The sequence below is a fragment of the Rhinatrema bivittatum genome, chromosome 1 (genome assembly GCF_901001135.1).
Source record: "Rhinatrema bivittatum chromosome 1, aRhiBiv1.1, whole genome shotgun sequence".
Lineage (NCBI taxonomy): Eukaryota > Metazoa > Chordata > Amphibia > Gymnophiona > Rhinatrematidae > Rhinatrema > Rhinatrema bivittatum.
In genome coordinates this window covers 223,379,312-223,394,342 of record NC_042615.1, presented here as the reverse complement: position 1 = coordinate 223,394,342, position 15,031 = coordinate 223,379,312, and the positions used below count along the sequence as shown (strand labels likewise).

The 15,031-nt window shown below is 41.5% G+C and overlaps 1 protein-coding gene across 1 annotated transcript in view; it reads right to left on the bottom strand.

Annotated features, from left to right (window-relative positions):
• Positions 1 to 15,031, bottom strand: part of MFSD10 (major facilitator superfamily domain containing 10) — a 77,167-nt gene that overhangs the window by 17,938 nt on the left and 44,198 nt on the right. Inside the window, exon 9 of the mRNA XM_029592067.1 lies at positions 11,317 to 11,407. Within this exon, the coding sequence (XP_029447927.1) occupies positions 11,317 to 11,407 (91 nt within the window). The remainder of the gene's footprint in view (positions 1 to 11,316; positions 11,408 to 15,031) is intronic.

Here is a 15,031-nt window from a genome sequence, read left to right as displayed (position 1 = left end):
AAAAGCAGAATGAAAATACAAACAAAAAACACACTTTGAAATGTTTCTATGCTAATGCCAGAAGTCTAAGAATAAGATGAAAGAGTTAGAGTATATAGCAGTGAATGATGACAGACTTAATTGGCATCTCAGACACATGGTGGAAGGAAGATAACCAATGGAACAGTGCTATACCGGGGTACAAATTATATCGCAATGACAAACAGGAGAATCTGGGAGGCTGGGTGGCGCTTTATATCCAGGTTGGCATAGAGTCCAAAAGGATAAAGATCCTGCATGAGACTAAATGCACAATCAAATCTTTATGGGTAGAAATCCTTTGTGTGTTGGGGAAGAGTATAGTGATAGGTGTATACTACCATCCACCTGGCCAAGATAGTGAGAAGGACAGTGAAATGCTAAGAGAAATTAGGGAAGCTAACCAAATTGGTAGTGCAGTAATAATGTGAGATTTCAATTACCCCAATATTGACTGGATAAATGCAACATTGGGACATGCTAGAGAGATAAAATTCCTGGATGGAATAAATGACAGTTTTATGGAGCAATTGGTTCAGGAACCGACGCGAGTGGGAGGACTTTAGATCTAATTCTCAGTGGAGCACAGGATTTGGTGAGAGATAGGTATAGGTGGTGGGGCCACTTGGCAATAGTGATCATATGATCAAATTTGAATTAATGATTGGAAGGGGGACAGTAAGCAAATCCACAGCTCTAGTGCTAAACTTTCAAAATTGAAACTTTGATAAAATGAGAAAAATAGTTAGAAAATAACTGAAAGGAGCTACAAAGGTAAAAAGTGGCATGGACATTGTTTAAAAAAAAACAAAAAAAAAAAACCATCCTAGAAGCACAGTCCAGATGTATTCCACACATTAAGAAAGTTGGAAGGAAAGCAAAACGATTACCGGCATGGTTAAAAGATGAGGTGAAAGAGTCTATTTTAGCCAAAAGATTTTCATTCAAAAATTGGAAGAAGGATCCAACAGAAGAAAATAGGATAAAGCATAAGCGTTGGCAAGTTAAATGTAAGACCGATATGACAGGCTAAGAGAGAATTCGAAAAGAAGTTGGCCATAGAGGCAAAAACTCACAGTAAAAACTTTTAAAAATATATCTGAAGCAGAAAGCCTTCGAGGGAGTCAGTTGGACAGTTAGATGATTCAGGGGTTAAAGGGGCACTTAGAGAAAATAAGGCCATCGCGGAAAGATTAAATAATTTCTTTGCTTTGGTGTTTACTGAAGAGGATTTTGGGAAGATACCCGTTCCGGAGAAGGTTTTCATGGGTAATTATTCAGATGGACTGAACCAAATCACGGTAAACCTAGAAGATGTGGTAGGCCTGTCTGACAAACTGAAGAGTAGTAAGTCACCTGGACCGAATGGTATACACCCCAGGGTTCTGAAGGAACTGAAAAATGAAATTTCAGATCTATTAGTAAAAATTTGTAAAATATCATTAAAATTATCTATTGTACCTGAAGACTGGAGGGTGGTTAATATAACCCCAATATTTAAAAAGGGCTCCAGGGGCGATCCAGGAAAGAACAGACTAATTAGCCTGACTTCAGTGCCAGGAAAAATAGTGGAAAGTGTTCTAAAGATAAAAATCACAGAACATATAGAAAGACATGGTTTAATGGAGCAAAGCCAGCATGGCTTTACCTAAGGCAAGTCTTGCCTCACAAATCTGCTTCACCTTTTTGAAGGAGTTAATAAACATGTGGATAAAGTTGAATCGGTAGATGCTGTGTATTTGGATTTTCAGAAGGCATTTGATAAAGTTCCTCATGAGAGGCTTCTAGGAAAAGTAAAAAGTCATGGGACAGGTGGCGATGTCCTTTCACGGATTACAAACTGGTTAAAAGAGAGGAAACAGTGTAGGATTAAATGGACAATTTTCTCATTGGAGGAGGGTGGGCAGTGGAGTGCCTCAAGGATCTGCACTGGGACTTGTGCTTTTCAATATATTTATAAATGATTTGGAAAGGAATACGACGAGTAAGGTAATCAAATCTGCAGATGATACAAAATTATTCAGGGTAGTTAAATCAGAAGCAGATTGAGATAAATTGCAGGAGGACCTTCTGAGACTGGAAAATTGGGCATCCAATTGGCAGAGGAAATTTAAATGTGGATAAGTGCAAGGTGATGCATATAGGAGAAAAATAGCCCATACTATAGCTACACGATGTTATTAGGATTAGGAGCTACCGCCCAGGAAAGAGATCTAGGCGTCATGGTGGATAATACATTGGAATCCTTGGCTCAGTGTGCTGCGGCAGTCAAAAAAGCAAACAAACCAATGTTAGGAATTATTAGGAAGGGAATAATGAATAAAACAGAAAATGTCATAATGCCTCTGTAAATGCTCCATGGCGATACCGCAACTTGAATGCTGTGTACAATTCTGGTTGCCGTATCTCAAAAAAGATGTAGTTGCGATGGAGAAGGTACAAGGAAGGGTGACCAAAATGATAAAGGGAATAGAACAGCTCCCTATGAGGAAAGACTAAAGGGGTTAGGACTGTTCAAGCTTGGAGAAGAGACGGCTGAGGGGGGATATGATAGAGGTGTTTAAAAATCATGAGAGGTCTAGAACGGGTAAATGTGAATCGGTTATTTACTCTTTCAGATAACAGAAAGACCAGGGGGCACTCCATGAAGTTAGCATGTGGCACATTTAAAACTAATCTGAGAAAGTTCTTTTTCACTCAACGCACAATTAAACTCTGGAATTTGTTGCCAGAGGATGTGGTTAGTACAGTTAGTGTAGCTATGTTTGAAAAAAGGATTGGATAAGTTCTTGGAGGAGAAGTCCATTACATGCTATTAATCAAGCTGACTTAGAAAATAGCCACTGCTATTACTAGCATCAGTAGCATGGGATAGACTTAGTTTTTGGGTACTTGACAGGTACTTATAGCCTCAATTGACCACTGTTGGAAACAGGATGCTGGGCTTGATGGACCCAGTATAGCATGTTCTTATGTTCTTGAGTGGAGGCACTTTATTATAGTGTAAAACAAAAAAAGGGGGATAGACACCTGTGGCATTTAGAGTGATCTCAAGCCTCTACTATAAAGAGGCAATTAATATGCGGGGAGAGGGGCAGGAGGGATGGGGATTTGTTCAATTTTTTTTAAGTTTGATACTGTATTGCACTCTATGCACAAATACATTATCTGAGGGGAAGGTAGAGATGAGACCCGAGGATGTGTAAGGGAAAAATACCAGAGGGATCACGGCTCGAAATTGGATGGTGTGGTCCCCTTGAGATCAAACATATGCTGAACTTACAATGGGTACCTGATATATGGGATGGGGACCCCAGATAATATAATATCCTGGAACGCAGCCTGTTTAGGCACTCCTATAAAGCGTGAGAAAATACTTGCTCAATTAAAAAGGCTGCAGGGAGGTATCATCTTTCTTCAGGAAACCCACATGTTGGAAAAAGAGCTTTTAAAATTACACTGAAATTGGGTTTCCCAGGTATTCTCTGCACAGGGATCTACTAAAAGTTCTGGAGTTGCAATCCTTATTCACAAAAAGACATCATTTCAGATGAAACAGGGCAGGGCTGATCCAGAAGGGCCTTTTCTCTTAGTTGCTGGGGGAAAATGCGAGAAATGTAATTTTGGCTTCTATTTATGCACATAATAATTATAATCGTAAATTTTTTGTTACCCAGATCCAGGGGATGAATGCAGCTCCCATTATCGTGGGGGAAGACCTCGATTGTGTGGCAGATAATACTCTGGGATAGATGGCCAAGACAAACTACAAAGGCAAATAATGAGAACAAAGGGGTTAACTTCTTGTGCTCTGCTTTGCAATTGTTAGATATTTGGAGAATCCATCACTCAGGAGAGAGGGATTATACCGACCAGGCAAGAGCACATCTAAATCCCACACAGATATGGTTTTCTTTTCCATAACGTGGTTTCTGCCACTCTAGACCCCTTGGTGATATCGGATCACTGCCCAGTCCTTTGCTCAGTATCCAGTGGTAATGGTAGTGGCAACAGTTTGCTAAACATAACCAACAACATTGCGTCACTCCTATATTATTTTGGGAGATGGTGAAAGTCATTCTTCGTGGGGAAATAATCAGTTATATAGTGGCTAAGCAGAAAAGTCAAAGTCGCACCATACTAACCCTATTATAAGCAGTTGGCCCAATATAAGGCTAATATTAATTCTTATGGCACTAAAGAATGGCAGAAAAAGTTTCTCGCCACTCAAAAGATCCTAAACGAACAACTACGCAAGAGGGCGACAGGTTCCCTATTCACTTTAAAACATAGGTTCTATAGATATGGTAATAAACCGGGTCGGCTTTTAGCCAATTTAGTGAGGTCACAGAAAGGCTCTACACATATAGGGGGCCTAAAGAATCACACGGATACCTTATGTATGGGGTTAAGGGAGATGGGAGACGTTTTTCGCTCTATCACCATTTGTATACCGCTGTTGCGACCGGTCTGCGACGACTTCGCCCCGCCTACCTTAATCTTCTTACGGCTCCTCCCGCTCATCTCGGACTACCGGCTGCCACGGCGTCTGTCTGCCGTCCTCTCCGGCATCCCCAGACCGGCTTTGGTGCTGCCTCCCGTCATGCTCCTCCAAGGTACCATAGGGCGCGCGTGCGCACGCCGCCCTCATCTTTATTTCCTCATTGGCGCGAACCTCAGGGGCGTCCCCCTGAGATGACGTCACGCTGCCCGGATATTTAAGCCTACAACTTTTGCTAGCTAATCGAGTTAGCAACCGGAACCTTACGGATGGGATTCGCTCTCCATACTGAAGCTACTCTGCCACTCCAGCGTTATCTGGAACTCTTATTGCTAACAGGGTACCTGCTCCTCGGGGGCCTCTTCTGCTTCTTTCAGGTGCTATCAGGAAACCGGTACTCGCTCATCGAGGGCCCATTTTCCCTGAGTCGCTGCCTGCATCTTCAAACCTTTCTACTTGGAAGACTTCACTAACAGTTTCCATCTGTGAGTACAACTACCATCTATTCCACAGTACTGCTTCCCTGGAACCAGGTACTCGCTCCTCGAGGGCCTGCCCTCGGTTCCAGTGCCAGACCTCTCGTCTAGTGGAATCGCTGTGTGATACAATACCACTGAGTCTCTCTGCTCTAAGGGATCAGGTACTCGATCCTCGAGGGCCTGCTCTCCCTGTCTCGGAGCTTCTCCTATTCTACCTGGGACTCTGTATATTTCTCACTGTGTACTCATAATTCTCAGTCTCTTTCCACTACAGCACAGCCAGCCGGGCTCAACATCTACTACCCACTACTGCCACCTCTGGTGGGCATGGTCAGCTGCCACAGTGTCCAAGGATCCACCCAAACATCAATATCATAACAACCACAGAGTGGGAAGATTACAAAATTGATTCAAATGGGTAATATGTCTGAGTCTTCCCGAGCAGCAGTAATTATTGTTCTTCTGAAACCAGGCCAACCACCAGACGATGCGGCTTCTTATACGCCTATAAATCACTTTTAAACCTTGATATTAAAACTTATGCGAAACTAATTGCCAATCATCTGAAAATCATTCTCCCAAAGTTAATTTCCACCGAACAGACGGGGTTTGTGCAAGGTAGGCACTCAAATTCTAACATAAGGAGGCTGCTGATGGCATTAGTTGTAAGTTTCGATGCAGAAAAGTTCTTCGACAGAGTCTCTTGGTCCTTTTTAAAACTCATATTGCAACGGAATGGGTTTTAAAGGTGTCATATTTGATGCGATACAGGTTTTGTATTCAAATCCTTTGGCACATATTCAGGTAAAATGGAGCTTTGTCAGAAGCCTTTCCCCTAACTAGGGGCACGAAGCAGGGGTGTCCTTTATATCCTTTATTATTTATACTAACACTAGAACCCCTTGTCTAACATAATAAGCAAGAAAGTGAAATCCAGGGGATTCATATAGGGAATGTGGAGACAAAAAATAATGCCCCATTACCCCCTTGTCAACCCTCTTTCTACCGCCTTCTGTCAACCCTCGTTCTACCCTTCCCCACTCCACACCCTCCCCCTTCCATGGTACCCCCGCCCTCACCCTTCTCACCGCAAGATCTCCTCTTACCCCCCCTCTCGTGATTCCTCAGCCCTGGATACTTAAGATACTGAAGATATAAGTTATATCGCTTTATTGCTATAGTGCTTACATCGTTTTTATATTGTTTTATATTGCTATATCTTTATATTGTTATATTTTTATATTGCTTTTTATCCCTTGGTCCCAAGTAGCCCTTTCTTGCCATCTCCCTTGTTACCCTCTACTTTTCCCCACCCTAGGTTTTTGTTCATAATTGTTATGCTCTAAATGGTTTTGCAAAAATGTTAATACTCTATTACCGACCAAGTTTTTACCCCCTGTTCGATGTACTTCTCCTGTGTTTGATGTAAACCGATCTGATATGACGGGTCATGAACGTCGGTATAGAAAAAGAATAAATAAATAAATAAATGATTTCTTGATGACTTTTGTCATGGGCTCAGTCACTTCCAAGAGTGCTCAATTTAATAACTGAGTTTGGTAAAGTCTCTGGATTAAAATTAAATTTTACTAATTCTGAAGGGCTTGATATCTCTGGCACTCTGAGGGAGTGATGGCTGCTATTTCTGCTCAGATCAGCGGGAGATCAGATTAAATACTTTGGGGTAATGATTCATCGTTGCCCTGATTACTGGTACAGATGTAATATCCGTCCTATGCTGTTTTTAAACAAAAAACTCAGGCATGGGTAGTTTATCACTTTCTATAATGGGGAGAATAGCCTTATTAAAAATGGTATTGATACCTAAGATGTTGTACATTTTCCAAATGATCCCTGTACTACTAAGGAAAAAATCCGGAATCACGTACAAAAACTAATCGGCGAAAATTGGGTCCAATGCATTCTGGGGCTTTTCAACGACTACTGCACCTAAGGAACTCTGGCAAGATAACCCTATCATTAGCCTATAAATATTTACATTCTATCACTGCTTATGGTTTATTAAGAGCGTTAGCTGTAACGTAGGCACAGGACCTTTCAGTGAATATTCAAGAGGAAAATATTGCTGAGAGTTTGACGATGGCCAAAATTTCCATGGAGAGCATGGAGCTACGGGAACTACAATTCACACTTGTCCACAGGTTGTATTGCTCTCCACGACGGGCCTACATTGCTCGTATCGCTAGAAGTGCTCAGTGCTTGAAACGCTCATTAGAAAATGCAACTCTTCTTCACTGCTTTTGGATATGTTTTCAGCTGCAAAGCTTCTAGCAAACAATGTTGATGCTCTTACAAAAGCTACTGGGACAGCAATTCTCATGGTCTGTTGGTTATCGAAGATATTATGCTTGTTGGTTATCGAAGATATTATCCCTCCAACAACGAAAGATCAGGACTCACTCATAGAATGGAGAATAATATGGAAAATGTCATAATACCTCTGTATTGCTCCATGAATACCGTGTACAATTCTGGTCGCCGCATCTCAAAAAAGATAATTGCAATGGAGAAGGTACAGAGAAGGGTGACTAAAATGATGAAGGGGATGGAACAGCTCCCCTATGAGGAAAGGTAAAGAGATTAGGGCTGTTCAGCTTGGAGAAGAGACAACTGAGGGAGGATATGATAGAGGTCTTTAAAATCACAAGAGGTCTAGAATGGGTAAATGTGAATCAGTTATTTACTCTTTCGGATAGTAGAAGGATTAGGGGGGCACTTCATGAAATTAGCATGTGGCACATTTAAAACTAATCGGAGAAAGTTCTTTTTCACTCAACGCACAATTAAACTCTGGAATTTGTTGCCAGGGGATATGGTTAGTGCAGTTAGTGTAGCTGGGTTTAAAAAAGGATTGGATAAGTTCTTGGAGGAGAAGTTCATTACTTATTAATTAAGTTGACTTAGAAAATAGCCACTGCTATTACTAGCAACAGTAACATGGGATAGATTTCTTATGACCTGGATTGGCCACTGTTGTAAACATCTGGTCCAGGAGATTGACAAACTAAAAAGAGTAGTCAATTTGTCCTAGTACATCTTTGAGGTTCACTGAGATTTGTTTCATTTCCTTTGAATCATCACCTTTGAATATCATTTCTGGCATGGGTATCTCTCTTACATCTTCCTCAATGAATACCAAAGCAGAGAATTAATTTAGTATCTCTGCTATGACTTTGTCATCCCTAAGTGCCCCTTTTACCCCTTGATCATCTAATGGTCCAACTGACTCCCTTGCAGGCTTTTTACCTCAAAGTACCCAAAAAGGTTATTATGAGTTTTTGCTTCCATGGCAAGCTTCTTTTCAAATTCTCTTTGCCTTCCTTATCAAAGTTTATTATCTAACTTGCCAGTGCTTATGCTGTTTCTTGTTTTCATTCAGATCCCTTTTCCATTTCTTGAAAGATGTTTTTAGCTATTATAGCCTCTCTCACTTCATCTTTTAACCATGCCTGCAGTCATTTAGACTTCCTTCCACTTTTTCTAATGTGTGGAATACATCTGGTCTGGGCTTCCAAGATCATATTTTTAGATACCATCCATGCCTGATCTAAACTCTTAACATTTGCAGTTGCTCCTTTCAGTTTTGTCCTAATCATCTTTTCCTAACATTTTCCTCATTTTATCAGTCACCTTTTTGAAAGTTAAATGCTATCACAGTAGATTTCTTTAGTGCCGTCCTAAGAGTTCTTACATTTATTTGTAACTGGTCCAAGTATATGAATTATTTTCTTGATTTGTTTGCGTTTTATATCATCAGTTTCTATGCTGTAATCAAATTAGAACCATGTGTTTTGTACATGCAGAATATAAAAATTCCAATTGCGGTGTCAGGGTCAAATAGGATTTGGAGTAATTGATGAAAGATCTTCATGACTGCAACACCCAGATGGTATTCCACATGGACTCGTCTGCCCCTGCTTGAGATGTGGTTGTAAGTCAGCAGAATCCCAATATCAGCAGATATGCCACAACAAAAGCTAGAAATGTTATGAACGCACCCTGGAGTTGACGCTATGTTAAAAGGCAGTATACAGTGCTGGATAGGGGTGTGCATTCGTTTGCAATGTATTGGCAATCCGCAACGTATAGGGCCATATTTATTGTATTCGTGGGGAAGAGAAACGTATTGTGATTCCCATGAATACAACGAATCTTCACCAAATTATTCGGCCGTCTAAAGGAGTGAATTTAAACAAAACCCCCACCCTCCAGCCCCTCACAAGACTTGCCAAAACTCCTTGGTGGTCCAGCGGGGGTCCTGGAGCCATCTCTTGCACTCGGGCCGTCGGCTGCCAGTATTCAAAATGGCACCGAAAGCCTTTGCTCTTACTATGTCACAGGGGCTACCGGTGCCATTGGTCGGCCCTTGTCACATGGTAGGAGCACAAGATGGCTACCATCACCATTTTGAATACCAGCAGCCGATGGCGTGAGTGCAGTAGATGGCTCCCGGACCCCCGCTGGACCACCAGAGAGTTTTAGCAAGTCTTGGGGGGGGGTCAGGAGGGGGGGTTGTAGTTAATTAAATTTTAGCTGAGAAACATAAGAATGGAACGCATGAACGGATCGGAGCCCCCCTTGCCGAATGCAACGTATCTGCCCCCCACGAATACAAATACCGAATGTAACGTATGCGGTCCCTCTGCACATCCCTAGTGCTGGAGAAAGTCTTTTTCTAATACAAATCTGAAATACTTTCTGTGAGTTGGATGTATCTCTGTGACTTTGGATTTATAAGAGGCATATAAACATAACAGTCACTCTCTTTTGTTCAGAAGGGGAATTATAAGGCCCAGGGAACTCATTTTAAAAACGTTTCCTTTGTTAGGAATTTGTTCAAGAACCTTACAGCTAGGATGGGTTGGAATTCTTCTATTTTCTTGGGAACCAAGAAGTACCTGGAGTAAAATCCCCACCCTCTTTCTTACAGTGAGAAAGGCTCAACCACTCTGGTCTATAGGAGGCAGAGTTTTTCCCACTTAAGTAGAAATTGGTGCCGACTGAACAGCAAAGCTCTTTTGGGAGGGTGATTTTGAGGGATTTCTAACAGATGTAATCTATGTCCATCTATTATCTGGAGAAACCAGTTGTCCGAACTGATAACAGGCCAAAGGTTTATTAAGAACTTCAACTTCGTCACCCCCAACAGGGAATCCTCCAGAACAAAGACTGGAACACGGGCTTTCTGCTCTGGATTCAGTCACAAACTGGGTAACTGTGCGGAGCTTAAAGCTTCTCTTTGCTTACGCTAGACCAGCCCTTGAGCCCTGCTGAATGAGGTAAGTAGTACCTAGAAAGCATTTTTTTTTTTAATGAGGAAGTATCTAAACTGAGGTGGTCCACTGCAGAACTTCCAAGGTGCAGAGGATGATTCAGAAGTAGAAGTGATTAGGGTCGGCACCATTGTGTTGTGGTTCTTCATAAGCTGGTCTTGCCTGCGCATCTTCCCCCAAAGCCTGAAAATTCTAACCATGCGAGCCTCATACTAGCTAAAAGAAAGGATGAAAAAAAATATTTAAACTTAAATAAGTGCTCAAACATCTGGCTAAGAAAATAAAGGGGATCTTTTTGAGAAAGAAAATGTCTGTAAAAAAAAGCAGGGCAGCTAAAACTGATGCATCCAACATCCGTGGAGGACAAGAATGAACTGAGGGGCACAGTGGGTTTGAACCCCCAGGCAGAGGCACTAAAGTCCTATATATGCCTTTCTAGAAAGCTCTAGAACAAACATCCACTCGGCACTGAACAAGGTAACGTAACTCACTTGCATGACTATGGTGAACTGTTCCGTTTGTAGGGATGTTCATTCATCCAGGACGAATTAAGCAATTTCAACAAAATCAGGGAGCCCGAAATCCGAAGGAAAGTGTGCACAAGATTTAACACGCCGGGCCAAAAACGAAGCCCGGACCAATAGGTTTGGGCTTCGCACATCCCATTTGTAGACCTTAACAGTGAAGTTATGAGCAATTTTATCTTGGTGTTTAAAATCTTGTTATTAAGTTTGTTAGATTTTTATGACTGTTTTTATTGTATGCCACCTTGACTTTTGTGAGGATTATACATTTTTTAAATAAATTTCTCAACGTCTTAAGAATTTGAGTAGTGTCTCTTCCCAAAAGATTATTAGGACTTTCATTTTTACCTGCACATCGCAGTCTTGTCTATTGGGTTTCTACAATGATAAAATATGCAAAGTATACATTTTTTAAAATACCATGCATTGGATAAACAAATCAAAGAGCTATTTATACACAGGAAGCAGCAAATTCTTCAGTCTTGATTTTAATCACTTACCAAAGGAGTAAATCAGTAGTCCAATATAAAGCATGGTCACGTTAACAGCCCATCCAATCAGTATGAAAGCTGGAATCAGAAGCATTATTGCCTGAAAGCATTTTTAAAACTGTTTTAGTTCCTGAAGCTGTGATTGGAGAACACCAGATTTTAAGGCAATGTTTAAATTCACATTTCCTAAATTTATGTTGTTCATATTATTGAATTTACATTCACAAAACAGAAGAGCTGCAACAACCCACATAGTAAAAATGCTTACCTGTAACAGATGTTCTCTGAAGACAAGGGAATCAGTCACATACATGGTGACAATATCACTCAGAGCTGATCACACCTTTCTCCAGTGTATCTAGGAAGTTCTTAGAACCCTTCTGGCCATGCATGGTAGCTTCTGCACCCCTGCATCCTTGCAGTGCACCTCAGTTCAAATCTAGACGTAAGAAAGCTCACTCTAGAAAAGAAGATGGGCTTGAGGGCCTGGCTAACTATCTTCAGAGAACATCTGTTACAGGTAAGTTTCTTTGCTTTCTCTGAAGTCAAGGTGGGACTCTTCAGCTAATGGTGGGCTCCAACAAAACAGAACAAGAATAAACTTCACCAACAGGGCAACAACTGTTTTTGGCAAGTTTGAATTCTTTTAAAAAAAAGAAAACTCTTAATAAAATGGGGTCTTTGTGAGGACAGAGTTGGGCTCTAGCCCTCAAAAGCATTGCCTTACATCTCTCTTCTGTAGAGGTCGATCTCAGATGGGCCAATGACACACCCATGGTCTTCCTATGTTTCTCCAGCGTAAGACCAGTGTGGGCACAAGTGAAGCAGGTGCAATCTGTTATCCAACTAAATAGCGCTGACACAGCAGTTCCAGGCTTGAGGAGTGAAAAGGCACAAAACGCTGAGTTTTTAATCCTCTCCATCCAGATGGAAAGCAATAGCTCTCTTACAATTTAAAGCATGAAGGAATCATTCTCTTTTATTAGTATGTGGCAAAATGACAATTGATTACATTTGAAATCCATCACAGCCTTAGGATGGATGAATAGCACCACCTTTTTATGATGAAATTTACTATAAAGTTCATAAGTTTATTAGAGCCTGGAGCTCAATGCTGCAGGCTGAAGTAACTGCCACAAAATAAGTAACATACCAGGTTATATACCTGAGCCCCCAAGAGGCCAGTAGCTCATAGGGGGCTTTTATCAACTGGGTTAAAACCACATTAAGGTCCCATGACACTGCAGATAGTTTGATGGAAGGCTTCAAATGAAACAAATCACACAAACCTTTACAATTTAGAATGGTACAGAAACAGATTTGCCTTCTTCATGGTGATAGGGTACATCTACCTACAGTTGGCACCTTATAGAGTTGGTTTGGAGCCTAGCCTGAGATATGTAGAAGGTATTCAAGTAGTTTTTGTGCAAGACAGAATAAGGATCTCTGAGCTTGCCCTCAGGATAGACAGCAAACTTCCTCCACTTGCAATCATAAAATCTTCTAGTAGATTCCATTCTAGAAGCCAGAGTACTTGAGTCACTGAATCAGAAAGACAATAAGGACATATTACTTGTCTTTCAACATCCAAGCAGCGAGGAGGAGAGATTGGAGATAGAGCGAAGTAACATTCTTTGGTTCAGCATGATCAGGATTTGGGGGGAAAAAAAAGTCACCAACCTGATTGGTTCCCTAATGCGGTGGCTCTCAATCAGTGTGTTGGGACACTGGTGTGTCACCCAAAATTTGACAGAGCAAGCCTATGCTTTCTATAACAGCCACATGCGCTTGCTGCTTCAGGAAAGTGCAGAGTACGGATCCCGGTACTTAAAATTCCCCATCACCGCTCCCTATTGCTGCATTTCCCCTCACCCCTGGCAATGACTGCCACCACCAATCCAAGTCAAAAATGTTTCCGGCATGCTGTATCCTGCCCGCCCACCCGCTTCTTGGAGTTTGTTTTTCTCTGAATGCTTGCATTTAGTTTATGGTCTTTTATTCTGTATTAGATAAGGGTCAGTCTGCATGTTTGACAGAGGTGAGGGATTCTGCTAACTAGGATGTAGATTCTGTGTAGGGATCTATAGTAGTCTGGCTTGCTTTGGTTTTCCAATAGTAAGTTTACTGTGTTCTATATTTGCAGTCTTGCTTTTTTATAGGTACGGTTGTTGCTGTTCATGTCCTGGGTGTTAGTGCTCTTATGGTAAGGCTGGTATGATAAATAATTTCTAAATGTCTTTTTAACAGGTTTTCATGTTATTTCACAAAGTGCCTAGCAGGGAAGGGATTCTGAAGTACTATTACTAAGGGAATACCAGAATTTGAATATATTTTTCTATGATGAGTTGAAAGGGGAAATTTCCTAACGCTGCTCTGTATAAACTCCAGAGGGGGTCAGAACTTTCTGAGGTTAACAATGAAATGCATGAGAGTTCGTCTGTATCAAAAGACTGTGTGCTGCATATGCATATCAGGCCCAGATTTTTAGTTGTTAAATGTAGTGTGCAATGTGTTACACCCCTGAGCATCATGTGTCAGGTGTGTCATGATGAAGAAAAGTTGAGAACCACTGCCCTAATGGATAACCTCCAAAGGATTAGAAACTATACTTGTCTTGGACAAGAGGAAGCTATGAGAATCAGTCCCCTGGTCTGAGGTGTTTGCTAGAGGAATGGGAGGATAATCATACAGAAGTCCCTTTTCCCAAGATAAGGGAAATGACCCCTCATGCTAGCCTGCTTTCTGCGTTTCTTTTACAGCAGAATACTAGCACCTTCCTCTTCTGAATTGCTGCAAACAGAGCTATCTTGGCAGATCCTCAGCAAAAAACAGATCACTTTTGAGGGGCTAGCTAGAGACTCAACCATAATGTTTTCTATTCTGCCAGAGACGCTGACTAATCCCACAGTCTGCTTCCCAACACAGGAGAAGAGATCCAGTTTCTCCCTGCTTGCTGAAGTAAAATATGGCTAACCAATTATTGGCCTACACTAAGACAACTTGATTGGCCACCTGATTTCTGAAAACCTTTACAACATATCACCTTTAACTTCAAGAGCTAATATGTAATCTTTCCTTCTGGAGAGAGCAAGAGCCCCCAAAGTGTAGAACACCAGCTAGTCGCACTGGTGGTTAGAACGATTGAACAAGTTTGAGTTGGAATAGGAATAACCTTAGTTAGACTGCAATGGGAGAGTGACCAAGGCAGGGAGGCTCCCTGCATCTCTGTTACACCGATGTGTTCCTGAAGTCCTTGAGTTACTCAATTCCACCAGAACATTAAGGTCCAATGGGCTATGGCATACACTGTTGAGCCCATAAGGCCCAACTTCCTCAGCATGGACCAAACTGATGTCAAACCATAACCTTCTGTACAGCAGTAACAACATATCTGGGGTCCTGCAGACAGGAAGGAAAGCTATGGCTTGAGTCATTTTTAGCAGAGCCCCTATAAATTCCAAATGAACTCTCGGGCTCAGAATGGATTTGGGTAGTTGATAACCAACCCTGGTAACTCCAGCACCCAGATGGTGTTGTCCATGGATTTGTCCAGCCCCACACGAGATGTGCCCTTGATCAGAAGGGAAATATGTGAATACTCAGAATGATCCAAATCAGTTGTGTGTGTAAAGCCAGGTTTGGGCTATAAAGTTATATACCCTGGATTCCCAATGCTTCTAACTGTAAATCTCAGCACCATTGTAAATTATCTCAATCACATTTT